The 26,970-nt window shown below is 45.7% G+C and overlaps 1 protein-coding gene, 1 long non-coding RNA gene and 1 pseudogene across 6 annotated transcripts in view; 1 reads left to right on the forward strand and 2 right to left on the reverse strand.

The window, feature by feature from the left end:
- Positions 1 to 17,139, reverse strand: part of LOC116543811 (apolipoprotein L6-like) — a 28,199-nt gene extending 11,060 nt beyond the window's left edge. Inside the window, exons 1-4 of one of the 5 annotated variants that reach the window (XM_032269706.1) lie at positions 16,470 to 17,139; positions 12,231 to 12,327; positions 8,567 to 9,398; positions 5,226 to 5,286 (exon numbers count right to left, since the gene is read on the reverse strand). In XM_032269706.1, the coding sequence (XP_032125597.1) occupies positions 5,260 to 5,286; positions 8,567 to 9,398; positions 12,231 to 12,327; positions 16,470 to 16,605 (1,092 nt within the window). In that variant the 5' untranslated portion in view covers positions 16,606 to 17,139 and the 3' untranslated portion in view covers positions 5,226 to 5,259. Of the gene's footprint in view, positions 1 to 4,090; positions 5,891 to 8,561; positions 9,399 to 12,230; positions 12,328 to 16,469 lie in introns of those variants that run through there. The other 4 variants (XM_032269705.1, XM_032269708.1, XM_032269707.1 and 1 more) reach the window with 4 other exon arrangements.
- LOC116543812 lies at positions 16,064 to 16,798 on the forward strand. The gene is made up of 2 exons (XR_004265717.1): positions 16,064 to 16,347; positions 16,440 to 16,798. It is a non-coding gene; the product is annotated as an uncharacterized LOC116543812 (long non-coding RNA).
- A 5,511-nt stretch (positions 17,140 to 22,650) lies between the features above and the next one.
- On the reverse strand, positions 22,651 to 23,137 carry LOC116543813 (annotated as a pseudogene).
- Positions 23,138 to 26,970: the final 3,833 nt, after the last annotated feature.

The following is a 26,970-nucleotide window of genomic DNA, read 5'->3' on the forward strand; positions in this document are numbered from 1 at the left end:
TTTTGAGACGGAGTTTCACTCTTGTTACCCAGGCTGGAGTGCAATGGCGCGATCTCGGCTCACCGCAACCTCTGCCTCCTGGGTTCAGGCAATTCTCCTGCCTCAGCCTCCTGAGTAGCTGGGATTACAGGCACGTGCCACCATGCCCAGCTAATTTTTTGTATTTTTTTTTTTTAGTAGAGACGGGGTTTCACCATGTTGACCAGGATGGTCTCGATCTCTTGACCTCGTGATCCACCCGCTTCGGCCTCCCACAGTGCTGGGATTACAGGCTTGAGCCACCGCGCCCGGCCAATCCTAAAATTTATATGGACTCTCAAGGGACCCTAAACAGCCATAACAATATTGAAAAAGAATAAAAGAGGAGGGCTCAGCAGGGCTCGGTGGCTCACACCTGTAATCCCAGCACTCTGGGAGGCCGAGGCAGGTGGATCACTTGTGGTCAGGAGTTCAAAACCAGTCTGGCCAACATGGTGAAACCCTGTCTCTACTAAAAATACAAAAATTAGCTGGGCATGGTGGCGCGTGCCTGTAATCCCAGCTAGTCAGGAGGCTGAGGCAGGAGAATTGCCTGAACACAGGAGGCGGAGGTTGTGGTGAGCTGAGATCGCGCCATTGCACTCCAGCCTGGGTAACAAGAGCGAAACTCCATCTCAAAAAAAAAAAAAAAAAAAAAAATATTAACCAGGTGTGGTGGTGGATGCCTATAATCCCAGCTACTCAAGAGGCTGAGGCAGCAGAATCGATTAAACCCTGGAGGCGGAAGTTAAAGTGAGCCGAGATCATGTCATTACACTCTATACTAGGTGACAGAGTGGGACTCTGTCTCAAAAAAAAGAAAAAAGAAATAAAAAAAAAAACACCTGTGGAAAACTAAATAAAGCATTGAACTGTAGAAAACACTGCAGAGGCCTCAAAAATAAGCCTCAGAAAAGAGTCAAACTCTGTAAAATATTTGAAGAGATTTATTCTGGGCCAAATATGAGTGACCATGGCCCGTGGCACAGCCCTCAGAAGATCCTGAGAACATGTGCCCAAGATGGTTCGGGTGACGCTTGGTTTTATACATTTTAGGGAGATGTGAGACATGAGTCAAATACATTTACGATATATATTACTCTGGGCCAGAAAGCTGGGACAACCTGTTGGGGAGGTGGGCGCTTCCAGGTTATAGGGCTACAGGTAGATTAAAAAATGTTCTGATTGGTAATTGGTTGGAAGAGTTATTAACAACACAAAGGAATGTTTTGGTTATGATTAAGAGATTGGGAAGACCAAAGTTTTATCCTGCAGGTAAAGTCTCCAGGTAGCAGGCTTCCAAAGAATAGATTGTAAATGTTTCTTTTTTCTTTTCTTTTCTTTTTTTTTTTTTTCAGATGGAGTTTCACTCTTGTTGCCCAGGTTGGAGTGCAATGGCACGATCTTGGCTCACCACAAACTCCACCTCCTGGGTTCAAGCAATTCTCCTGCTTCAGCCTCCCGAGTAGCTGGGATTATAGACATGTGCCACCACGCCTGGCTAATTTTCCATTCTTAGTACAGATGTGTTTCCCCATGTTTGTCAGACTGGTCTCAAACTCCCAACCTCAGGTGATCCACCTGCCTTGGCCTCCCAAAGTGCTGGGATCACAGGCACAGGCCGGTTTTCCCAAGGGACTTTTATTGGCCCTACAAGTCAAGTTGGATTCCTTGTAGGAAAGAACACGAATCCAGTCAAAGCCTTTGTAAAATAACCAGTTTTTTCAACTGTGCACTGTTACAAAGAAAATAGATTCTAATTGCACTTATGCAAATAACGATACTGCCATAAGTTAAGAATACTCACAACTAGTTTTCAAATTCTGGAGAAATCAGGTAAAGAGCAACAAATATGCTTCAAATTTTGTTCACAGAAGTATACTTTACTCAATTGTTAAAAAGCTGTAACTAGCTCAAAAGAAAAGTTTCCTTGTCTCTGAAAAACCATACAAAGGATCAGCAACATTTTAAGCAAAGTTAAAAAAAAAAAGATCACTTCAGACTTCTATTAGTTTATGCAGTTAACTCCTGTTATGTTTGATAGCTATGAACATTTCAGGTTTCCACGAGAGTTCTGAAAGTTTTCCTGTCTATTCTGATGTCATATTTTCCAAAGTTATCATAACCCTGCACTCAAGAACACCTGTTAGAGTTTTATAGTTGATTATAAACCATCTTTTAAAGAGAATTAAGACAATTTTTGTATTGACAAAACATCTTAGGACAGCCACAGTCAAAAATATGATTTGACTAAGAAATTTGGTTACTGTAAGAGTTATTGCCAAGTTTAAAATGAGGAAACTGAAGCCAGTGTAAGAAAATTAAATGCCATGTTTATTCAGCTCCCGGGTGAGGTTCTCTGGTCCCAGGGAAAGGGGGCCAGAGAAGCCGCACTGTCTTCCTGGGGCGTGGGTTTATATGGCTAGGAGGAACAAGCAACAGCTGGGTGCTCTGATTGGGTCCAGGGGAGCGGGATTGAGACGGGGCGGGCCACTATTGGTTGGTTGACGGGTTGTTGGGTGGGTTTTCTGGTGCAAGAGCCAGCCAGGGTTGCATTAGCCGGAGCCTTCCAAGGGAGCCATGCGGCAGAGCTAGGTGCCGAGTGTAGAGCCTGGTGCTGGGTGCAGAGGTGGGTGTGTCCGGCCTCCTGGCGAGGCAACCAGCCTTATAATTACCTCTGTGGCATACAATGATTTTATGTAACAGTTATAATTATTAATAACATATCTATGTCATATCACAATTATAGGAGATTTCAAAAATAATTTTGGAACACATACCAGTAACATTTATACAACTATGCCCAAAGAAAGCCAAACACCATTTCATATTTGATGATGCTCCCTGTATCACTTTTATACCAAATATGCCAAATGTCACACAGTTGCATTAGTGCATTACTGATGTCAAACCCAATTCTTTTTTTTTTTTTTTGAGACGGAGTTTCGCTCTTGTTACCCAGGCTGGAGTGCAATGGCGCCATCTCGGCTCACCGCAACCTCCGCCTCCTGGGTTCAGGCAATTCTCCTGCCTCAGCCTCCTGAGTAGCTGGGATTACAGGCACGCGCCACCATGCCCAGCTAATTTTTTGTATTTTTAGTAGAGACGGGGTTTCACCATGTTGACCAGGATGGTCTCGATCTCTTGACCTCGTGATCCACCCACCTCGGCCTCCCAAAGTGCTGGGATTACAGGCGTGAGCCACCGCGCCCGGCCCCAATTCGTAATAAAACCTTATTTAAGCTTTTTAACCTTGAAAAAATTCTTTATTTTTATAACTTTACTCATGTCTTTTTTTTTTTTTTTTAATTTTTCTGGTTCCTTTTACCTTGTTTTATACATAACTTTTAAATAAGTTTTTAATTAGGCAAATCTTGTTCAGCTTTTTTTTTTTTTTTTTTTAAAAGGACACACTTTTTTTTTAAAGCAAGACTGTTTTCCTACAAGATATATTTATTTTAAAACACCCAAATAATGAATTCTCTTTTATTTAATTTAATGTGACTTTATATTCTAAATTATGACCAGTTTGTCTGTATTTATCCCATTACATAATTATTTCATTTTAATTGTTTATCTAGATTATTTATGAAAACTCTGATAGTCATGATCTAAAGTTATGAAACCACTATTGCAAAATTACAACTGAGACAGTGAAAAATGATTTAACCTAACTGACTCCACCTTGCTCTTAACCTCCAAGCGGTCCTTGTCCTGGGCACAGGCCAAAGGAGCTTTGGGAGGAACCTAGTTTATAGTTTAGCTTTGAAACAATGACAACAGCCCTTTTCCAAAACAAACCACCTTCTTGTCTCTGGACTAACTGCCTAAGGCCATAGGATTAGAAGTTATGGTAATCTTACTAAATTCAAGGTGTGGCCATGTTCATGAAACCCATATCAATTTATTAAAAATTATACCAGCAAAGAGAATTCTGTTTTGGGCTGGGTTTGTAGTTTTATAATCCCTATGCCAAACGTTGACACTTTACGGCATTTGTCAGGGGTAAGTATAAAATTGCTTGATAAGGCAAGCAAAAAGTATGCCGGAAATTCCTAAGACATTTCTAGTGTTACTTTACCAATAATTTTAAAGCTAGTTTATTTATTAAAGATTTCACTTAAGTTACAGAAACTTGAAAAGCATTTGACTAATCTTTTCTAACTGATTTAAGCATGTTTATTTTTCTTTAAGCCAATTAGAGCTCTTTCATGTATTTTTAGTACTAAAATATTGTGTACACAACACATAGATACATATAAGGACATATTAGGCATGCCAAGAAAGTGCATTTATGTATAAAGCCCCTCCCCTTTTTTCCCTATCTTAGACTTCCAGATTCTTGATAACCTGTTTTACAACATTAGGCAGGTGTCAGCTAAATAGCCTTAAATTTGCACATTAAAGGAAACAACCCAGGTGAAAATCAAATAGCCAAATTTACATTATAAGGTTCAGAAAGAAAAAGTCTGGTGGTGGTAGAGGGGGATGCTTTTGTTTTTCTTTGAGCCAAATTAAACGTAAAATTAAACTACATTCTTCCTTAACCCAAGAGTAACCTCTGTTGCAATAACTGTGTTAGTCAGAAAATCTGGTGAAAACACAATTCAGTCAACTGAGAAGTAAAGGAAAAAAAAACTTGCTACAAAAAAAAAAAGACAAGGTCTTAGAAGAGAAAAACAAACAAAAAACAAAAACGTGCAGGCTTTTCAAACACAAACATGCGCACACACGTCTTGGATGTTAGAGCTTTAATTAAGCAGACTTTTCACCATTGAGCTCCTTAAAAAACTTTGTAAAAAATCTTATTACCGTATCTCAGCTAGGACAAAATGTTGCCATTTCAGCATTTGCTCTTTCAGCCACTGGTCTTTCAGTTTGGTCTGGCTCCAAAAGGTGGCCTTGTTATGCAAATAGAACCCCTATAGTAATTAAAATTAAAAATATTTTCTTTTTTTTTTTTTAAGCCGGCTGTTTTCCTCCCACTTCAGAGGTCTCGTTCCCCATAATTTAGGGTTCCCCTTTGGATTTGACCAAGACAGAAGCAAACAACAAAACAGTTAAGCAAAACTAACAAGGATCACACAAAGTATACAATTTCTGAGTGCTCTAAGTGTAAGCAGAAATGAACACCAGCTGGTTGTTAAATGCTAAATTTAGTCATTTAAAAAGAATTTGCAAGACAGAATCCCAAAACAGTTTCTTACCTAGTTTGGGTCTAGGGTCCGAAAGTGATGGGTCTCAGGCTGTAGACTGCCCTCCACCATCCTAGAAGCCGGAAGAAAAAAAAAAAAAAACCCACTGGAAGCGAGTTCAAACTCCATTAAAATCACCTGTCTTCCATCATCATGAAAGCAGGAAAACTTGCCTTCCTTGTTGGGAGCAAGTAAAACTCCAAAAAAAGAGGAGTCGCACAGCAAAATAAACTTTAGATCTCTACCAGATTTTAAGAAATCAGGGATTTTCTGGAGGGAATCCTCTCAGACTTCAACAAATTGTCCTATTGGTTTGAGCCATAAAGTTAGCTCATGCTGGCACCAAGCACTGATAGATTTGTCAAGGGTCAGGGGCATCTCCACTCAGAATCCATTCATGGTTTCCAAAATGCGATCCCAGAAAATACGAGACAGGTGTCAATTAATTTAGAAAGTTTATTTTGCCAAGGTTGAGGACACACCTGTGACACTGCGTCAGGAAGTCCTGATGACATGTGGCCAAGGTGGTCGGGGCATAGTTTGGTTTTATACATTTTAGGGAGACATAAGGCATCAATCAATATATGTAAGAAGTACATTGGTTGAGTTTGGAAAGGCGGGACAACTTGAAGTGATGATAAGAAGACTGGAAGCCAGGAAGGGAGCTTCTAGGTCACCTGCAGGTGAGATACATAGGGTGGCATTCTTTTGAGTTTCTGATTAGCCTTTCCAAAGGCGGCAATCACATATGTATCTGTCTCAGTGAGCAGGGGGATAACTTTGAATAGATTGGGAGGCAGGTTTGCCCTAAGCACTTTCCAGCTTGAATTTTCCTTATTCTGAAGCTCCAAGATATTTTCCTTTCTTTTTTTTTTTTTTTTTTTTTTTTTTTTTTTTGAGATGGAGTTTCACTCATGTTACCCAGGCTGGAGTGCAATGGCGCCATCTCGGCTCAGCGCAACCTCCACCTCCTGGGTTCAGGCAATTCTCCTGCCTCAGCCTCCTGAGTAGCTGGGATTACAGGCACGCACCACCATGCCCAGCTAATGTTTTGTATTTTTAGTAGAGACGGGGTTTCACCATGTTGACCAGGATGGTCTCGATCTCTTGACCTTGTGATCCACCCGCCTCGGCCTCCCAAAGTGCTGGGATTACAGGCGTGAGCCACCGCGCCCAGCAGATATTTTCCTTTCATAGTTGACATCCCCAACGTGATAGTGTTTGGGGCTCAGAAAAAGATACCCTAAAATAGGGTGCTTTGGCATGCCAGGTGCTTTGAATAAAGGAGACTGAAGGGCCTCAGAAATAAGAGAACCAAGGTGTCTCTGATCCACTCCTGTCCACTTCCCTTCCCTTCCAAAGCACAAGGGAGGGGCTTTCTTAGAAGTTCTCTTATTTGATTAAGGGAAGTTTCTCCAGAAGGAAGGCAATTGTCCCGGATACCCTTTACTAGAATCTATATCAATCAGAGAAGATTAACTCATATTGCAGAACAGGAAAATAATTAAAACTTGCTCAAAACACCATACCTAGATAGATTTTTTTTGCTTATTCTTTTTTTTTTTTTTTAAAGACGGGGTTTCACCATGTTGGTCAGGCTGGTCTTGAACTCCCAACCTCAGGTGATCTGCCCGCCTTGGCCTCTGAAGTGCTTGGATTACAGGTGTGAGCCACCACGCCCAGCCAGAATTTTTAAAAAAATTTATTTAGGGTACTTTAAGTGTGCTGTGTTTATAAAGCCTATGGTAATATACAGTAATGTCCCAGCCCTTCACATTCACTCACCACTCGCTGACTCTTCTGAAACAACTTTCAGCCCTGCAAGCTCCATTCATAGTAAGTGCCCTACACAGGAGAGCCAATTCTTATCTTTTGTGTCTTTCCTATTTCTGTTTACGTATGTTTAGATACACAAATACTTCCCTTTGTGTTGCAATTGCTTGCAGCATTCAGTAGTCACGTGCTGTCCAGGTGTGTAGCCTGGGAGCAATAGGCTCTCCCATATAGCCTAGGCGTGTAGTAGACTATGCCATCTAGGTGTGTATAAGTACACTCTGTGATAATCACACAACAATGCAATTGCCTGATGACAAATTTCTCAGAATGTAACCTCATCACCAAGAGATACATGACTGTAAGGCTGGGCGTGGTGGCTCACGCCTATAATCCAAGCACTTTGGAGGCCAAGGCGGGGGGATCACCTGAGGTTCAAGACCAGCCTGACCAACATGGTGAAACCCCGTCTTAAAAAAAAAAAGACACTTGGCGAGTGACATAACCCCCCTGGCTTAGTCATCTTTGGTGGCTATCATAAAATAGTAACAAACTCCTATTGGGTTGCTTACACCACGAAATGTATTGTTTCACAGTTCTAGAGGCTGGAAGCCCCAGATTGCACTGCTGACTCATTTACTTCCTGGTGAGGGCTCTCTTCTTCTGCCTTGCAGACTGCCGCCTTCTTGCTGTGTCCTCAGATGGCCTTTCTTCAGCGCGGCTGTGCAGTAGGGGTGGGGAAGCCCTCTTGTATGTCCTCCTCCTCTTATAAGGAGGTCAATTCCATTGCATTAGGACCTCACCCTGATGGCCTCATTCAACCCTAATTACCTCCCAAAGGCTCCATCTCTAAATACAGCCACATTTTGGTTTAGAACTTCAACATACGAATTAGAAGGAGAAGACAAGTTAGTTCCTAACTCCCCCTGTGGTTCAGTGTCTTTGTTAAAACTGGGAAGACTTGGCTGGGCACAGTGGCTCACGCCTATAATCCCAGCACTTTGGGAGGCCAAGGTGGGTGGATCACTTAAGGTCAGGAATTCAAGACCAATGGGGCCAACATGGTGAAACCCTGTCTCTACTAAAAATGCAAAAAAAAAAAAAAAAAAAAAAAAAAAAGCAGGGCATGGTGGTGTGTGCCTGTAATCCCTGCTACTTGGGAGGCTGAGGCAAGAGAACTGCTTGCACTCAGGAGGCAGAGGCCGCAGTGAGCCGAGATTACGCCACTGCACTCCAGCCTGGGTGACAGAGACCCTGTCTCAAAGCAACCAAACAAACACACTGGGAAGACCCTTTTGCCAGCACATGGGCCTTAAGAAGTGTTGAGGGAGAAACAGAAGGCATGCCCACGTGTGTCCAGGACAGGCACCCTCATCTCCAAGATGTACTTGATATTATTTGGACCTCCAAGGCCATGGTATCCCCATGTCCTGAGAAGCATTCATGTAAACATGACATACACACAGACACACACACAGACACACACATATCCACACATGCTCCCTTAACCCCTTCCAGTAAGCCTTGGTTTTACAGGTCCCCATTAAAGCCTTCCCCACCCCTCTGGCCCTTTACCTCACTTTCTGCTGCAAGTTCTGGTAGCACTGGGTGAGTTCTGTGAGGTCCCTCTCCAGCTCCGAGGCCTTGGCTCTCAACTCTTCCGCGAACTTTGTCCTGGCTCCTTCCTTCAGGTGCTTCCATTCTTTTGAGAAAGCGGCCAAGTCAAAGCCAAGGGAGAAGGCGGCTACCGTACCTCTCAGCATGCGAGCACTTTTGGTCATTGCCAGCGTTGTCCCTGCAAAGACCTTTTGCGCCTGTTCGGTGCTCCGGGAAAAGGCTCTGCCAGTGGTCAGAAGACGCTTGGCGGCATTGGCCAAGCGTGGGTTGGCTCTGACTTTCTGAAATGCACGGACGTTTTTTCTGGTGTTCCTCACGGTGTTGACAACATTAGCGATAATCTTTACAGTGGCCCTGACATAGTCTGTCCTCTCTTCCTCAGCTTCCCTGTCCTCCTGGTCATGGGTGGGCAGTATGTCTTCAGCCTGAGCTTGGGCTTTCTGATTTTGGGAGTGCTCCAGCTTATCGCTCACAATGCTGGTGACCATAGCTGCTGCCCCCAAACCTTGACCAGCGGTGGAGAGTAGCAGGCTTCCTCCTCCTGTCACTGGGGCAAGGGCTAAACCCAGGAGGCTCACCACCCCAGAGACGACAGCAGTGGAGTTGGCCACCAACTTAGTCTTGGTGAATTTCTTGTGGGTTTTGTCAATATCCTCTGCGAGGGCACGGAGCTGATCAATGCTCCCTTTTAGATCTTCTCTCATTCTGGGAAATTCTCTCAAAAATATTTTTTCTTCGGGGGACAGATCATCTTGTAGCTCCACGTCTTCACACAGAAAAGTGTCATCCTGGTCCCTGAGGAAAAGTGAAATAAAGATTTTGCATCAGCTTTCCAGCTGGGAAAATCCATGTGGCTCTTGGATATTCTCGCCACTCTTGACTTCGAATCCTCAAAAATCCCCTGAAAAGTCTCAGAGCGTCGTAGAGGAGTTCAATCTTTGCTGAAAGCTACTGGTTCCATGGAGGAAAGAAACACATAAGAGGGGCATGTGGAGGGACAAATGTGAGTCACCCCAGCCTTGGCCAAGGAATGGGGAAGGCAGATTAGTCCTGAGGCATGTTTTCAGCCTTGTTCACAGAAAGCACGGCACTGCCGCAGAGGAGGGGCAGTAAGGAAATGTTAAAACCCTACTCAAGATAAGAAACTTGGGAACGCGGGGTGCGGTGGCTCACTTCTGTCATCCCAGCACTTTGGGAGGCTGAGGGGGGTGGATCATGAGGTCAAGAGATTGAGACCATCCTGGTCAACATGGTGAAACCCTGTCTGTACTAAAAATACAAAAATTAGCCGGGTGTGGTGGCACGCACCTGTAGTCCCAGCCACTTGGGAGGCTGAGGCAAGAGAATTGCTTGAACTCAGGAGGCAGAGGTTGCAGTGAGCCAAGATTGCGCCACTGCGCTACAGCCTGGCACCTGGCGAAGGAGCAAGACTCTGTCTCAAAAAAAAAAAAAAAAAAAGAAAGAAAGAAAGAAAAAGAAACTTGGGAACAACGGCCGGAGAAACCTGGGAAAGTAGGAGAAAGAGAAGACAAGGTGGTGGGCAGGGGATGAGAGTCCCAGATGTGTAGAAGTGAGTAGGAGACTGGAGGGGGCCATATCGCGTCATGCATCCTCCACTCTGATGACCTTGAATTTGGCTACCATGGGGTGTACCTTGGCTTCCACCAGAAGCTGCACATTGAGAGTTGAGATAAATTATTATTCATGTCCTGAATGCTCCATTGCTCTTGGTCAGCTTTACTTGACCCTGCAAGCAGATGGGATTGGTCCTTCATGGAAGAAGTTTGGGACAAAGAGACCCAGGCCCCTCTTCCTCCAACATTTCACAGGACGAAGTAGGAAGGGACCTTTGCCAGCCCAGCTGGCTTTGACCTTCAAGGGAGAGCTGCATCAGGGTGAGAGCAAAGCCTACCACTTGGGGCATTTTCTAATGCAAGGTGCCGTTTGTGCATTTCCTTCAGGACGAGCCCAGGGGGCCTGGTGATCACAGATGCCCTGGCCCAAAGGAGAACATCAGAACTGGAGGGAGCCCTGGAGAGGATCTGGGCCATCTCCTTTACGATTCAGTAGGGTCTTCAAGCCCAGGGAGAAAAGACGACGCTCCAAAGGAACACGCTAGGCAAAGATGAAGCTTTGTGTGGGCTCTGAGACCTAAACTCGGTGCTCTCTGCCCTTCCATTCACTTGCCAGTTGATGTCAAGGCTTCCTCATTGACATATATGTCTGTCCATACATGTATTTATCTTTTAAATCTCTGTCTCCACACCCACACACACAATTCCTCAATGGGAAAGATTAGAAACAAAATATACCATTGAGCATATGTTTTAAGTATTAATGAATTAATAAATTTGGGCCCAGTTATCCATTAACCCACAGATGTGAATCAGTTAACAGCGCAGAAGGTCACCAGGGCTTGCAGCGGGGAAGGGGTGGGATGAAGGCAAGGGGGGTGGCCCTGACGAAGAACCCTAGACTTAAAAGATGCCATAGTTCAGCCAACAGATATGCAGCTGCCAAGATCAACACCACTGTGTATTAACTGTAAAGTTTTGGTTTTAGCGACTTTGTGTGTTTTTTTTGTTTGTTTTTTGTTTTTTTAAAGATGGGGTTTCACCACAATGGTCAGGTTGAACTACTGACCTCAGGTGATCCACCCACCTAGGCCTCCCAAAGTGCTAGGAATACAGGCGTGAGCCACCACACCCGGCCAGTGTTTTCTTAATTAAACCAGGCATCTCACATGTGGCCATCTCTGCCCCAGTACGTCCTGTATCCTCTGGTGATGCCTACTGGCACTGGATAACACGGAGTCCAGTTCCATGAGATACTACACACAGAGCTCCCTGAGTTCACTCAGCAAATATTTGTTACTTGCACACGTTCTGCAGGTGGCTGGCGGTGCCACCTCTGCTGATTTACAGATAATTGGGCTTAAATTCATCAACTTGTTAACACCAAAGGACTTCCTCCCTTGGTGGTATATGAGCTGAAGAAGTGGAGTTCCTGCCTCCAAGAGATTTACAGAGATGAGGCCCCAGAGTGGAGCAATTTCTGTCCTTGGAGTCCTACTGCTCAACGCAGGGTGCCGGGCTCCATCTTGACTTGCTCTCAAAAATATTTACTGTAGCTCCGTGAAGTATTTTTTCCCTAGGGGAACATATTTTCTTTTCTTTTTTCTTTTTTTTTGAGACGGAGTTTCGCTCTTGTTACCCAGGCTGGAGTGCAATGGCGCGATCTCGGCTCACCGCAACCTCCGCCTTTTGGGTTCAGGCAATTCTCCTGCCTCGGCCTCCTGAGTAGCTGGGATTACAGGCACGTACCACCATGCCCAGCTAATTTTTTGTATTTTTAGTAGAGACGGGGTTTCACCATGTTGACCAGGATGGTCTCGATCTCTTGACCTCGTGATCCACCTGCCTCAGCCTCCCAAAGTGCTGGGATTACAGGCGTGAGCCACCGCGCCCGGCCCGGGAACATATTTTCATATGCATAATGGAGACCAGTGGGAAGATAAGGCCCACTTCATAGCTAATGCTATCAGAGCATGTGTTCCTTGCCGTGAGGATGCCGGCAGTGTTTCAACAGAACCAGCCCTCTCCCTGGGGACCACGCTCTTTGGGTTACCTTTGCAAACCAATACCAGCCTCGTATTCTTGCTCTGCCTGGTTGTCCAGCAGCCTCTGTGGCACCAAATCTGTGTCCTCGGGAGTCAAATGATTTTCTGGACAGGAATGCGGAAAACAACATTACTGCACATACGATGAAACCTTATGAAATTCAGGTGTGGAGGGACTTTGGATTATACAGCATCAAAATAGCAACCACATAGCACGCTAGATATTTGCAAATGATTATTTTAAATTGTATGTTGAGGTGTAGCTTACATATAATAAATGCATGCAGTGAAATACTCAGTTCAATACGTTTTGACATCTATATTGGAGGATAGCAGCATACACACCCCAAAATATGCCACCTTGGCATAAGGATTATTTTGAGCCAAAAGCAATTGAGAATAAGTGGGTACAAGAAAAGTTCCCCACCCTCTCCCTATTTGCATAAACGCAGGACATAAATTTACAAAAGTGTCCCTTATCTCACTACCAGGAAGGATAGCTTCATTGCTAAAGATGACATTGATTTGTCTTCCCACAAGTCGTTACCCCTGGAGACTCGAAATCCTTTTCCATTGTCTTGCTACTTCTCTAAAAATTTACTCTTTATTGTTGAAGGTGTATTGAAGCTGGAATTCAAAGCTACCCCTCTGGGAATTATTTAATTCCTGGACCTCTCCCATGTACATACGAAATAGACATGTTAATAAACATCTGCTTGGTTTTGTCTTTTAATCTGTCTTGGGTTACAGGAGTCTATTCCAGCTAAGAACTTATGAGCATTGAGAAAAAAATTACTTTTCCTCCCATGCGTAGCCAAGGGCTGGTAACAACCTAAATACGTCAATCAATAGAAGAATAAATAAACAAATTATAGCATAGTTATATAGTTAAATACTATACAGCAATAACAATTTTTTAAATGACTGATACCCAAACAACATGGAATAATTTCACAGACATTATTATTGATTAAAATAAATCAAACAAATGGTTCCATTTATATAAAGTTCAATAATACGCAAATGAATTGGTTATAGAAATCAGAATCGTGGTTTCCCTTGGGTGGGATGATTATTGTCTGGGAGGAAGAAGAACAAAGAAATCTCCTGTTCTCTATCTTGACCTGGGTGAGTGATTCCTTGGATGGATATTGTAAGAGAGGAAAAAATAATTATCCCTCTACCCTTCTAAGTTCTCAGCTAGGGCTCCTGCAACCCAAGGCAGATTAATAAGAGAAAAACAGAAGTCAATAAATATGTACCTCTCAGGTGTATGTGGCAGACACCTAGAAAATAAGTAATTCTCAAAGAAGTGGCTTAGAACTCCCTGCCTGTATAGGCACCTTCAACAAAGAACAATACAATTTTAGAGAAGCGACAAGACGAAGAAAAAGGACTTTGCATCTTGAGGGGCACCAAACTGTGGGAAGACGAATAAATGGGAAATGAATGATGGAAAGAGACTGGTCGAATTTTCTTTCCAGTCTATCATTAATGGGCATTTGGGTTGGTTCCAAGTCTTTGCTATTGTAAACAGTGCCTCAGTGAACATACATGTGCTGTGTCTTTGTAATAGAATGATTTATAATCCTTTGGGTATATACCCAGTAATGGGGTTGCTGGGTCAAATGGTATTTCTATTTCTAGATCCTTGAGGAATCGCCACACTGTCTTCCACACTGATCTGCACGTGTACCCCAGAACTTAAAGTATAATAATAAAAGAAAAAGAGACTAGTCAGTAAAGTTTGTTGTGCAGCGTCCTCTGGCCCATAAGGGTCTAAAGTTGTTCTCAGTGGTCAACCTTTATTCTCCTAAACAGAAAGACCTTTGTAAATTTAGATTCTGCCTTTAGGCAAAAGAGAGAGGACAGAGAGCCTTCCTGCATCTCTGTTTCTTCTTCATTGCCTTCACCTCAAGAATCCCCATGCCAAAAAGGCATATCTGGGGGTAGCGTATTCTGTTTTCTCTCAGCAGTTATGAACACATGGACTACAATGATTAAATGATCATTTTCACCATACAGAACAGTAATTTACAAGGCCCCTTTGTACAAATTATATTCCCAAGAACATAATATATGTGATACTGTGATTTACAAGTATAATTATATATGTGTGTGTGTGTGTGTGTGCGCGCGTGTGTGTGTGTGTGCGCGTGCGTGTGTGTGTGGGGGGTTCTCATCCCCATTTCTGGCACAGGGCCCCTAAAAACCTTGGAATTTCCTGAGTGATGAGAGCAATCAAAGGGAAAAGAGCATCTGTTGTTAACCATTTTAGCCACACCCAAGCTTGTGTTAATGAGATGACTTCAGAAAGCCTCCAAATATGGGGGGACTGGTTGTCTGGGGAACCAACCATGTGATTTGAGGGTTGGAACCTTCAGCTCTACCCCTTGAGTTCCAGGAGAGGAGAGAGACTGGAGATCGAGTTAACCACCAACGGCCAATAGTTACTTTAATCAATCATGCCTGCGTAATGAAGCCTCCATAGAAACCCAGAAGAACAGGGTTCAGAGAGCTTCTGGGTTGATGAACACATGGAGGTACCTGGAGGGTGGTGTGCCCAGAGAGGACATGGAAGCTCCATGCCCCTTCCCTCATATCTTGTCCTGTGGATCAATTCCATCTGGCCATTCTTGGGTTGTATCGTTTATAATACACTGGTCATTGCAAATAAATGTTTCCCTGAGTTTTGCAAGCTGTTCTAGTAAATTGTTGAAACTGAGAAGGGGTTCGTGGGAATCTTCCATTTATCACCAAGTTGAACAAGAGTTGTCGGTAACTTGGGGACCCATCACTTACAATTGGTGTCTGAAGTAGAGGCAGTCGGCCGGGCATGGTGGCTCATGCCTGTAATCCAAGCACTTTGGAGGCCAAGGCGGGCGGATCACCTGAGGTTGGGAGTTCAAGACCAGCCTGACCAACATGGTGAAACCCCGTCTTAAAAAAAAAAAATGAAGTAGAGGCAGTCTTATGGGACTGAGCCTTTAACCTGTGGGATCTAAATGGTATCTCCAAGGAGATCATGTCAGAATTGAGTTAAACTGTAGGACGCCAAGTTTGTTCTTATCAAGAAGCGGAGAACTGGTTGGTGTGGGGGAAAAGCCTCACACGTTTTGGTGGCCAGAAGACGTAAATTGGTGTGAGTGTTGAGAGGAATAGTAGAGTTCAGTCTCCTCTCTTCGCCTCACTCACACACACTTTCCTGCCCTTCTGCCTTCTGCCATGGGATGACGCAGCAAGAAGGCCCTTGCCAGATGCCGGCACCCTGATATCGAACTTTCCAGCCTCCAGAACTGTGTGAAATAAATATCTTTTATTTATAAATTCCCCAGTTTGTGCTATTCTGTTATAACAGCACAAAACAGACTAAGATAGAATAAAAGAGTCCCCCAGTCCCTCCATCTACAAGGATTTTAGGAGCTCTGTGTCAGGAACTGGGGCCAGGGACCAGTTTATGTATATAGAGTTTTAAATATATATGTAATTTGTATTATTTATTATTTTTATTATTTCACGAATCTCAAGAGAGGAAGCAGGGAGACCAGTTGGGACGCTATTACAGTAACTGCAGCAAGAGGCGATGACACTTGGACCAGGTTGGTAGGGGTGATGACAGCAGCTAGAGTTGCAAGAATCCACAAGTTTTACCAGCACATGTGAGAGGTGAGGGAGTAGATTCGAGGATGACATCATGTTTGGGGCCTTAAACAACTGTTACAATGAAGATCCCATTTACTGCGGTGGAAAGGGTTGAAGGTTTTTTTTGGCAGGATGTGTGTTTGTGACAGAGTTCAGCGGGGAGTGGGTTACGTTTGAGAAACCTGTTAGGCATCCCTTGCCTGCCCAGTGATAGGATGTTGAGTCTTCTTCTGGCTGACGGTCAAACTTGGGAGCTGTTGGTGCAGAAAGTAGTTGAAGTCATGACTTGGATGAGAAACCCAGGGAAAGAGTAATGATAAGCAGAGACAGGGCAGCCCAAGGACTGGGCCCCGGGCACTCCGACAGCGGGAGCTGTGCGAAGAGAGGAGGAAGAACAAGAGGCAGGACACACGAGCAGCTGGTGACGCACCCAGAGAACTAACAGAGAATGGCATTTGGGAATCCAGGGTGAAACATTTGAATGTGATTGACAGTCTTCGTGTCTCCTTGTATTTTTCAACATTCTGAATCTTGCTTTCCATCTTTATCTTACAAAGATTCTGCTTAACTGCCAGTGACAATGGCTGGAATGGAAGAAAACATACCTTGGTCTGGAGATGTCTCTGCTTCTGTGGTATTCAAAAGCATGTCTCTGATCCTCCTCATGTTCAGAATGGCAGGTGTTCTGGCTGGGAAGAGACGCTGTACCACCTTTCTAGGGGAGAAAACAGGCCTTCTCATGAGTATGGAGATAGTAAGGGAAGGTCGATCCAAAGCCCCTTTCTATCACTTACCTGACCCGGGATCTCAAGGCGTTTAAGACACCATTGTACGTTTCCCTTCTCAGATAAGAGAAATAGTTTGAGATAATGAGAAATAACCTACAGATAAGTAAAATAGCTAGTAAAATGCCTAGCTCAATAAATGTTCAGGACCAACTAGTTTCTGCATTTTTCATAATTATAGATAGGGTAAAAATACGGTCTTACAAGGAAAGGACACTCATATTGGCTCAGAAAGCAAACCCCAAGTACATTGGGTGTTGCTTTGAGATACATCTGAAACAGTGACTCAGAAAAAGGTGGAACTAAAAGGCTGGGCAAAATCATACAGGCAAGGGAAGTGGCTGTGGCTGTAAGAGGGCCCCGTGTGACGGAACTGTTCTGTATCTTGGTTGATGATAGTCACACACATCCACATGTGAGAATATTGCAGGAAACTAAACTTGGGGAAAACTCAATAATAGGTCTATGGGATCTCTCTGTATTATTTATTATAACTGCAGGTAAATCTATACTTATTTTAAAATAGAAACTTTTTAAACAAGTGGCAGGCAGGCTAGGCGCGGTGGCTCACGCCTGTAATCCCAGTACTTTGGGAGGCCAAGGCAGGGGGATCACGAGGTCAGGAGATCAAGACCATCCTGGCCAACATGGTGAAACCCCGTCTCTACTAAAAATACAAAGAAATTAGCTGGATGTGGCGGCACGAGCTTGTAATCCCAGCTACTCGGGAGGCTGAGGCAGGAGAATTGCGTGAACCCAGGAGGCAGAGACTGCAGTGAGCCGAGAGAGCGACACTGCACTCCAGCCTGGGCGACAGAGCGAGACTCTGTCTCAAAAAAAAAAAAAAAAAAAAAAAAGTGGCAGGCAAATATAAAAAATCAGTACTGCAACATTATTAATAGAAAAAAAAATAACTGAAAACCACCTAGATTTCCACTTAAAGTGGACTGGTTAAATAAACTATGGTTTACCAAACACTGCTATCTTATGCAGCCTTTAAATCAAAGGAGGCAAATCCACATGAACAGACGTGGAAGGGTCTCCCATATGCATTGGCAAATTAAAAGGCTGGGTCCATTTGTACCCATCAAAGATATACATGACTGTATAGGCAAGCATCTAGGCCAGGTGCGAGGCTTTATGCCTTTTATTCTTTTTATTGAGACAGAGTCTTGCTCTATCGCCCAGGTTGGAATGCAGTGGTACGATCTCAGCTCACTGTAACCTCTGCTCCCGAGTTCAAGCAATTCTCCTGCCTCAGCCTCCCTGGTAGCTGGGATTACAGGCACCTGCCACCACACATGGCTATTTTTTTTGTATTTTTAGTAGAGAAGGGGTTTCACCATGCTGGCCAGGCTGGTTTCGAACTCCTGACCTCAAGTGATCTGCCCACCTCGGCCTCCCAAAGTGTTAGGATTACAGGCGTGAGCCACCATGCCCATCTAGTTTATGCCTTTAATCCCAGCACTTTGGGAGGCTGAGGTGGGAGGAAAGTAGCCAAATGCGGCGGTTTGCATCTGTAATCCCAGCTACTCGGGAGGCTGAGGCAGGAGGATCACTTGAGCTCAGAAGTTGGAGACCAGCCTGGCCAACATGGTGAAACCCTGTCTCTACTAAAAATACAAAAAAAGTTGGGTAACACGGTGAGAACTTGTCCCCTTCCACAGAAAAAAGAAAAAAATCTAATGGCAGTGATCAGTGACAATGGTAAGGGTCAGGAATCGGTGGAAGCTTGCTTTTCTCTGTGCCCCTTCATACTTTTTGTGTCAATATTTTTTGCCATGTGGCTATCTGTGATACCTTAAACAATTAAAACACCAGATTCGAATAGTGTGCCTCCACCCCGCTCCGCCAAATTCCTGTCTACTTAGAACCTTAGAATGTGACTTTTTTTGGAAATAGGGTCTTTTAGTTAAAATCAGTGAAGGATCTCTGGGTGAAATTCTCTTGGATTTAGGGTGGACCCGAAACCCAATCACTGGTGTCTTTATAAGAAGAGGAGGTGACAGAGACAGCAAAGGAGGCTGTGCGCAGACAGAGGCGGAGATGAGAGTCATCATTGCTGATATGTGGAGAGGCCACTGGAGGCTGCGGAACGCAGAGGGGGCCTCCCTGAGCCTGCAGTGGAAGCGTGCCCTGCTGGCACTGTGATTTCTGACTTCCAGCCTCCAGAACCATGAGACACTAAATGTCTGTGGTTTGCTGTTTGAGGCCACCTGGGTTGTGGTGCTTTCTGGCCGCAGCCCTGGGGAAGCCAATATATTCCTTCATATTGCATCTCTTCCCTACATTTGGTGCTTGGCCCAGCACTTACGGCCGAAATGCTCTTTCCTAGATATGGCTTCTCCCTCAGCTTATCCTCCCTTCCCTCATCCTCTCCCCTTCTACTTTTTGTTTTGTTTTTTTGTTTGTTTGTTTTTTGACAGAGTTTTGCTCTTGTTGCTCAGGCTGGAGTACAATGGCACGATCTCGGCTCATGCAACCTCTGCCTCCCGTGTTCAAGCAATTCTCCTGCCTCAGCCTCCTGAATAGCTGAGATTACAGATGTGTGCCACCATGCCCAGTTAATTTTTTTGTATTATTAGTAGAGACGGGATTTCACCATGTTGGCCAGGCTAGTCTCGAACTCCTGACCTCAGGTGATCCACCTGCCCTGGCCTCCCAAAGTGCTGGGATTATAGGCATGAGCCACCACACCAGGCCTCCCTTTCCACTTCTAAAAAGTTAGAAAAAAATCCTCCCTTACATACTCTGAAGGGACACAATTCTTTTTTTTGAGATGGAGTTTCACTCTTGTTACCCAGGCTGGAGCGCAATGGCGCGATCTCGGCTCACCGCAACCTCCGCCTCCTGGGTTCAGGCAATGCTCCTGCCTCAACCTCCTGAGTAGCTGGGATTACAGGCACACGCCACCATGCCAAGCTAATGTTTTGTATTTTTAGTAGAGACGGGCTTTCACCATGTTGACCAGGATGGTCTCAATCTCTTGACCTTGTGATCCACCCGCCTCGGCCTCCCAAAGTGCTGGGATTACAGGCTTGAGCCACCGTGCCCAGCAATTCTTTTTTTTTTTTTAATTATTTTTTGAGATGGAGTTTCACTCTTTTCTCTGAGGCTGAAGTGCAATGGTGAAATCTCGGCTCATTGCAACCTCTGCCTCCCGAGTTCAAGCAATTCTCCTGCCTCAGCCTCCCAAGTACTTGGGATTACAGGCACATGCTAACACAACCAGCTAATTTTTGTATTTTTAGTAGAGATGGGGTTTTATGAACCATGTTGGCCAGGCTGGTCTTGAACTCCTGACCTCAGGTGATCCACCCGCCTTGGCCTCCCACAGTGCTGGGATTATAGGCATGAGCCACCACACCCAGCCTGGGACACAAATTCTTATAGCCTTTCGTTTTCTAATTGTTTAAATGAATACAAGTTTACGGTAGAAAATTTATAAATAAATTATAAAATCCACCTGTACGCTTACCACACAGAAATAACAACTAGTGACATTTTATTTTACAAACAAAAAAATTTAGATACATGCTGTTCATGTAGTTTGTGTGAATTCTTGTCACTTAACATTGTATAATAGTAGTTCCCCAGGCGATATTTAGAGGCTGTGTCGCATTTCATCATATGAATGTATTGCTACACATTTAGTAACTGTCTCACTATTGAATCTTTGGGCTTTTAGTTATTTTAAAATTTTGGATTTAAAATTTTTGGCTAAAGTTCTTATGTAGATGTGTGTCTACGTGTTTGGTTATTTCTTTGGGGTAGGCTACAAGGAAGAAGGAATGCATCAAAGACAAAAACGTTCTCCCCCCTCTGGTATGTGAGGCTAGGTTTGGTTTGGGGGCTTAGTACCTTTAAGGGGTTGCTTTTCGCCAGACATACATCTACCTGCTTTACACAGTGACCCTGTGAGATCGATACTAAGATTATGCCCATTTTACAGATATGCAAACTGAGACATAGGGAAGCCAGTGTCACGGGAGAGCCCAGGTGACTTCAGCCACTCTGAGTCTGGAGAAGTTGGTCCCCCTCATGGCGCGTTTGCTCTCCAAGGACATTGCGGATATGTGGAGACATTTTTGATGGTCTCAAAATCTCCACCCTCAACGGAAGGGGTACTCTTGTTGCTATGTAGTGGGCAGAGGCAAGGGATGCCGCCAAGCACCCTACAAAGCACAGAACGGCCCCCATAACCAAGGGTCACCCGGTCCAACATGTCAAGGGTGCTAGGGGTGAGAGATCATGATCTGGAAGCCCAATTTTTTTTACCAGCGTCCCCCGATACCTCCCTCATTTTTTCACATTAGTCTTATAAGATGAAGGGCGAAGGAGACAGCAGGAAGCTTGTCTGAGCAGGTCCCATTTCCTCCCCTCTGACCTGCTCTCAGTGGTTGTGAGATGAGCGTTTTAATTGGGAGAGGATTTGAGACCTTAATTTCATTTGAAAGCTTATAGGATATTGATGATGAGCTTTTCTGACCTGCCTTCCCCCACAAAACCAACTTCTTCAGACACACAATCTAAGTAAGAAAAGTCTGCCTGCTTTGAAAACACAGCTGCAAGATAATCTCCCTAATGCTTTTTTTTTTTTTTTTTTTGAGACAGGGTCTCACACTGTTGCCCAGGCTGGAGTGCAGTGGTGTGATCACTACTCACTGCAACCTTGACTTCCCGGACTCAAGCGATCCTTCCCCCGCAGCCCCCCAAGTAGCTGGGACTACCGGTATGCACTGCCACACCCAGCTAATATTTTATTTTTTATAGAGACAGAGTCTCACTGTGTTGCCCAGGCTGGTCTCAAACTCTTGGGCTCAAGCCATCCACTTGCCTTGGCCTCCCAAAGTGCTGGGATTACAGGCGTGAGCCACTGCGCCTGGCTTCGTCTCCCTAATATGTATCACAAACTCCCTCACTCTCTTCCCTAAACGACTTCCCATAAACCTACAATCTAGAAAACATTGTAGGTTGGCTTTGCAGTTTCTAGACAACTCACACAGCACCTTTTTTTCTTGTGAGACGACACCCCTAAGCCACTCTGATGCTGAATTTCTAGGGAAACCCCTGTGGCTGATGTAGTCACCCGCTATCTAAGGGCCAGGCGACCTCCGCCTGAGCCCTCCGATCCCTGGCAGTGGAAGGGCAAATGCAGCTTGATTAGGCGCATCACATGCTTTATCAGGTTTTGATTTAACTCCCAAATGGCTGTAAGGGAAAGAAACTGACCAGGTTTAACACAGGAGAAGCTGACTCTCAGACCCTTCCCAAGTTCTGGCTGGAATTTAAACCCCCAGCTGCCCTGACAGCAATTCTTTTTCCTGAGCCTGGAGCCAACCCCTTGGAGACTTTGCACTTCGGGGACCCCAGCAGCAGCCCCCTCCTCCCCCGACGTCTGCCTGCCAACTCACCTTGGTGGCCTTGGGTCTCGAGGGAGGGGAAGATCCTGAAGCTCTGTCCTTGCCTCTCCAAGGTCCCCTGGTCCGGCAGGGGTCTGTGAGCAAATGGGCTGCAAAGAGGCAGAGAGGAAGAATCGGGTGGCTTTTGAACAGAAATTGATTGCAAAACTGCTTTCGGGTTAAGTGCTGCAGGAAAGAAAAAGCAAAACTCTGGGGCTCTTCCAGGAAATCCTGGCTTTTGAGAAACAGCTCCGCCTTTTCAGTTTCATTTTTGCGTGTTTCTCTAATTAGATGCACAATGAGGTGAAAGAGCAGAATCAAAGTCCGAAGGCCTGAGTCTGTCGTCTCTGCCCTGGCTGTGTCATAGGGCGGACTTGTACGTGGTATAAAACAGCTCCTGTGGCTTAGAACTACCGTGAGGGGCCCGTGAGCGGGTGATGGGGCGCCGGAGCTGTCCTCACTGATTGTTCTGAGACCACTTGTCTCCATAGCATCTCACCTGATGCTGATGGAGTTAACAACCCCATGAGGTGCTCGGCATTTAAGGGCTAATAACTCTGAAACGCAAAATCCTCTGAAAATGGAAACTTTAGTTTTTCTTTTTTTTTTTTTTTTTTGTCCATGAGGCATTTTATTTGTAAATATATGTATTACCTCCCTAGAAAAAGAATCCCAGGATTTTCCCTCCTGTGTGTTTTCGTCTTGCCTCTTCATGGTCCATGACGCCAGCTGAGGTTGTCAATACAATGAAACCAAACTGGCGGGATGGAAGCAGATTGTTCTGCCGTTTTTCTAGATCTTTGAGTTGCACATCAAATCTGGGGTTGATCACACCACACTTGTGTAGCCTGCCTGTGAGGTTCACAACAATTTCCCCAGCTCTGTGATCATCAATGATTTCAAATTCGCCAATGTAACCATGCTTCATCATCACAATGAGAAACTGGACGATGACTTTGGAGCACGGCCTAATAAGCACCTGGCGTTTGCCTCTCTTTTCGGCATTGTTGATGCTCTTGAGAGCATCAGCCAGGACATTCATGCGCACCATTGTGGCGGCACGGAAAGATGGCGGAAAGAGCTAGTTTCTTTACGTATTTATTTTTTCAAAGTGAAGTCTTGCTCTGCTGCCCATGGCACGATCTCAGCTCCCTGCAACCTCTACTTCCTGGGTCCAAGCTATTCCCCTGTCTCAGCCTCCCTAGTAGCTGAGATTACAGGTGCCCACCACGATGCCCAGCTGATTTTTGTGTTTTTAGTAGAGACAGGGTTTTACCATGTTGGCCAGACTGACCTCGAACTTCTGACCTCAAGTGATCCACACGCCTCGGCCTTCCAAAGTGCTGGGATTACAGACGTGAGCCACTGCACTAGGCCTGAAAACGGAAACTTTAAAAAAACTCATTCATTCACTTAGTGGCAAAACCTGACCTGATCTGGCATGAATTCACATATGGTTTTTATGTCTCCTGCTTAATTTACCCATCATTACCCATTACCTTTCTAAAACTCCCCCAAATCAGGAACTCCAACATGCACGTGGCCCCAAGGATCAGAGATACAGGATTGTGCTATTCCGTCTCCCATTCTAATGAAGAGGAAGCCGAGGCTTCTAGAAGTTGTGGGTTGTTTGTGATTACACAGCTAAGAACCAGTCCTGGGTTCTGTGTTTGTAAGAACGAGCCCACAGTGTGGTTACAGGCTGAGATCTGTGTGTCTTCTAGCATTTGTGTCAAACTGTGATCAGAAGTCACCCCGGAAGTCCCGAGTCACCACGCCTACCTGAGGCCACACAGGGAGCTGTTGCTTTGCAGAAGTATGGCTCATCTAGCTAGCCCTGGCTTTGTGGCGACAGAGGCCACCTCCTGTCACTGGACCCCACGAGCAAGAATGAGGGGCTAAGGGCGGCTGAGTTGGGGCTTGTAGAGGCCTTTCCAACCCTGGTATCCCAGACACCACCAGCCACCCCTGCTCCTGGCCTCCCACACTTGGGGAACTCTCTAAACAGACTCTGACCTTGAGGAGGACTTGGCCGCCTGGCTGGGGCCGCTGAACCATGCCAGGCCTGCCTGCTGTTTTCCCTGGCAACGGACCCAGTTGTTGTGGTCACAGCTCCGTCCTGGGAGTCTCAGGGACCAGCCCAGCCATTGGACGAGAGAGAGTGTTTATCACCAGGGTTCTTGTGAAACATTCGCCCCAGGGGATGCTGTGTGAGAAAAATGTTCTGTAGCCAGATGCAGGAAGTACTGCTTATCTAGAGGGGCAGAAAACACCCACCCTATAGCTCAGAGGAACAAAAGTGGGGAGTCGCTGCACTTCCTAGAGCCCACTTCCCTTCCCTCAAGGGACCCAAGACCTGCTGGAAAGAAACAAACTTGCCTGCAGGTCCCTCAGTCTCTTGTGATTTAACACACACGCTTGGGCTGGGCACGGTGGCTCATGCCTGTAATCCCAGCACTTTGGGAGGCCGAGATCAGGAGTTCGAGACCAGCCTGACCAACATAGGGAAACCCCGTCTCTTCTAATATTACAAAAATTAGCTGGGTGTAGTGGTGGGCATCTCTAGCCCTAGCTGCTCAGGAGGCTGAGGCAGGAGAATCATTTGAACCTGGGAGGCAGAGGTTGCAGTGAGCCGAGATTGTGCCACGGCACTCCAGCCTGTGTGGCAGAGGGAGACCCCATCTCAAAACAAAAACAGAAACTGTCTGGTAGAAGGCCTCTCTGGCCCCACCCCCCAGCCACATGGAAGGAGCTTAACTTCCTTACGTGACTCGGCACAATGCCCCCGACTGAAGGAACTCCAGCCCCTTCCGCCTAGCAACCACCTAACCAATCATCACCTGCCTCTTTAGCTCCCGCCCAGCAAACTTCCTGCCCAAACCCTGACCAATCACCATATGCCCTATCAACCTCCTGCCCACTCAACTTCCCGTTCGGCAAACTCCCCGCCCGGCAACCGGGACTAACCAATCATCACCCGCCGCCACTGCTCTCCCACCGCCCCAGGCCCTCTGCCCCTATAAAACCAACCGAACAAGGAAAGCACGTGCGATTCCTCCCTTCCCGCTTGAGTCGCCCGGAGATCCCAATAAAGTCGGTACCGGTCACCATGCGTCCTGCCTCGTGTCTACTGGGTGCCTGCCTCCGTGGGTTGGGGTCCCACAACCAGAGGTCGCACAGAAACAAAACAAAAAAACACACTCGGGTAAAGTCTGTCATTTGGGGTGAATGTTCAGGAAATTCAAGTTTGAATTTTCTATCAGGGCTTTATATGTTTTCTTAAAAGTCGCCTCCCATTGATGCTGAGATGAGGCAAGATCACACCACTGCACTCCAGCCTGGGTGACAGAGCAAGACCCTGTCTCAAAAAGAAAAAAAAATTGCTTGCCTTCTAGATGGCATCTGGGGCTGGGGGCTTGTGCTGGCCCTCTGAAGTTCCGCGGACCCACCCAAAGGGTCCTTTGTGGCCCTCCCAGCAGGCATGGCTGGCTCCCAGACGCCGGGTTCTGGTTTGCCTTGGCGCCTCTATCGAGGAGCTGCAGGTTTCCTGTGCTGCAGTCACAACTGACCCACCCTGGGCTCAGGGTGTCCACCTCCCAGAAAGCTCACCAGGCCTCAGCCCAGAGGCCCCTGGCACAGGCAGGGACCATCTGTCCTGGGAGACGGGGAAAGGCCTTGAAGCACACTTTGACCCTGAGATTCTTGGATTCCAGAAATTTTTCTCTTCTCTCCGGCTACAGCATTTAGGGAGAGTGAGCAAGTGCTGTCCTGGGAGTGCAATTTGCCAAATGTAGCAAAGCTTCCGTCGTGGGCTTCGTTGCTTTGCCTGGAAGCAGTTTCAGAAACCTGGGAGCCCAGGCCAGAGTGGAGCAGGGAAGCAGCCCTTGCAAGGGGAGAGCAAAGCACTGAACTTGACCCCAGGACCACCAAGGGCCAGGCCTGGCATGGCCACACTCTTGTGCTTGGCCCACAGCAACTCCTAACCTCACCCACTTCCATTCCATCTCCTTCCCGGGGGGGGTTCTTATGAGGAAGTTTTCTTTTGTTTTTCTTTTTCTTTTTTTGAGACAGTCTCACCGTGTCGCCCAGGCTGGAGTGCAGTGGTGCCATCTTGGCTCACTGCAACCTCCTCCTCCTGGGTTCAAGTGATTCTCCTGCCTCAGTCTCCCAAGTAGCTGAGATTACAGGCATGTACCAACACACCCAGCTAATTTTTGTATTTTTAGTAGAGATGAGGTTTTGCCATGTTGGCCAGGCTGGTCTTGAACTCTTGACCTCAGGTGATCCACCCACCTCAGCCTCCCAAAGTGCTGGGATTACGGGCGTGAGCCACCGTGCCCGGTGGAATGAGTTATCTTGGCAATGGGAAAAGTTGATGAACGTTTCAGGTACTCTGGCCATCACTACCATTTTTATATACACAGGACTCATCTTTCATGGGAGATTTGAGAGACTCTTGTGGGGATGTCCCTTTCTTTCTACCCTGAATTAAAAATGAAGATGTCTGCCATCCTGGGTTGGAGGGATGGGAACTTCCGTGTGTAGAATGTTACATGTGGAATGTGTTCTGGGAATATTTCACTCATGGTCTCATTTCATCCATATGCTTTTTTTTTTTTTTTTTTTGAGACAGAGTCTTGCTCTGTCACCCAGGCTGGAGTGCAGTGGCAGTGGCATGATCTTGGCTCACTGCAATCTTAGCATCTCAGGTTCAAGCAATTCTTCTGTCTCAGCCTCCCGAGTAGCTGGGACTGCAGCGCTCACCACTACGGCTAAGTTTTGTATTTTTAGTAGCGGCGGGGTTTCACCATATTGGTCAAGACATAATTTCCATGAAACAATACTTATACCCTTGTTATGTATGATATTATATATGATATTATGTATGATATATATGATATGTATGATATATATGATAT

Source organism: Sapajus apella, unplaced genomic scaffold (assembly GCF_009761245.1).
Source record: "Sapajus apella isolate SASKATOON/1434 unplaced genomic scaffold, GSC_monkey_1.0 scaffold197, whole genome shotgun sequence".
NCBI lineage: Eukaryota > Metazoa > Chordata > Mammalia > Primates > Cebidae > Sapajus > Sapajus apella.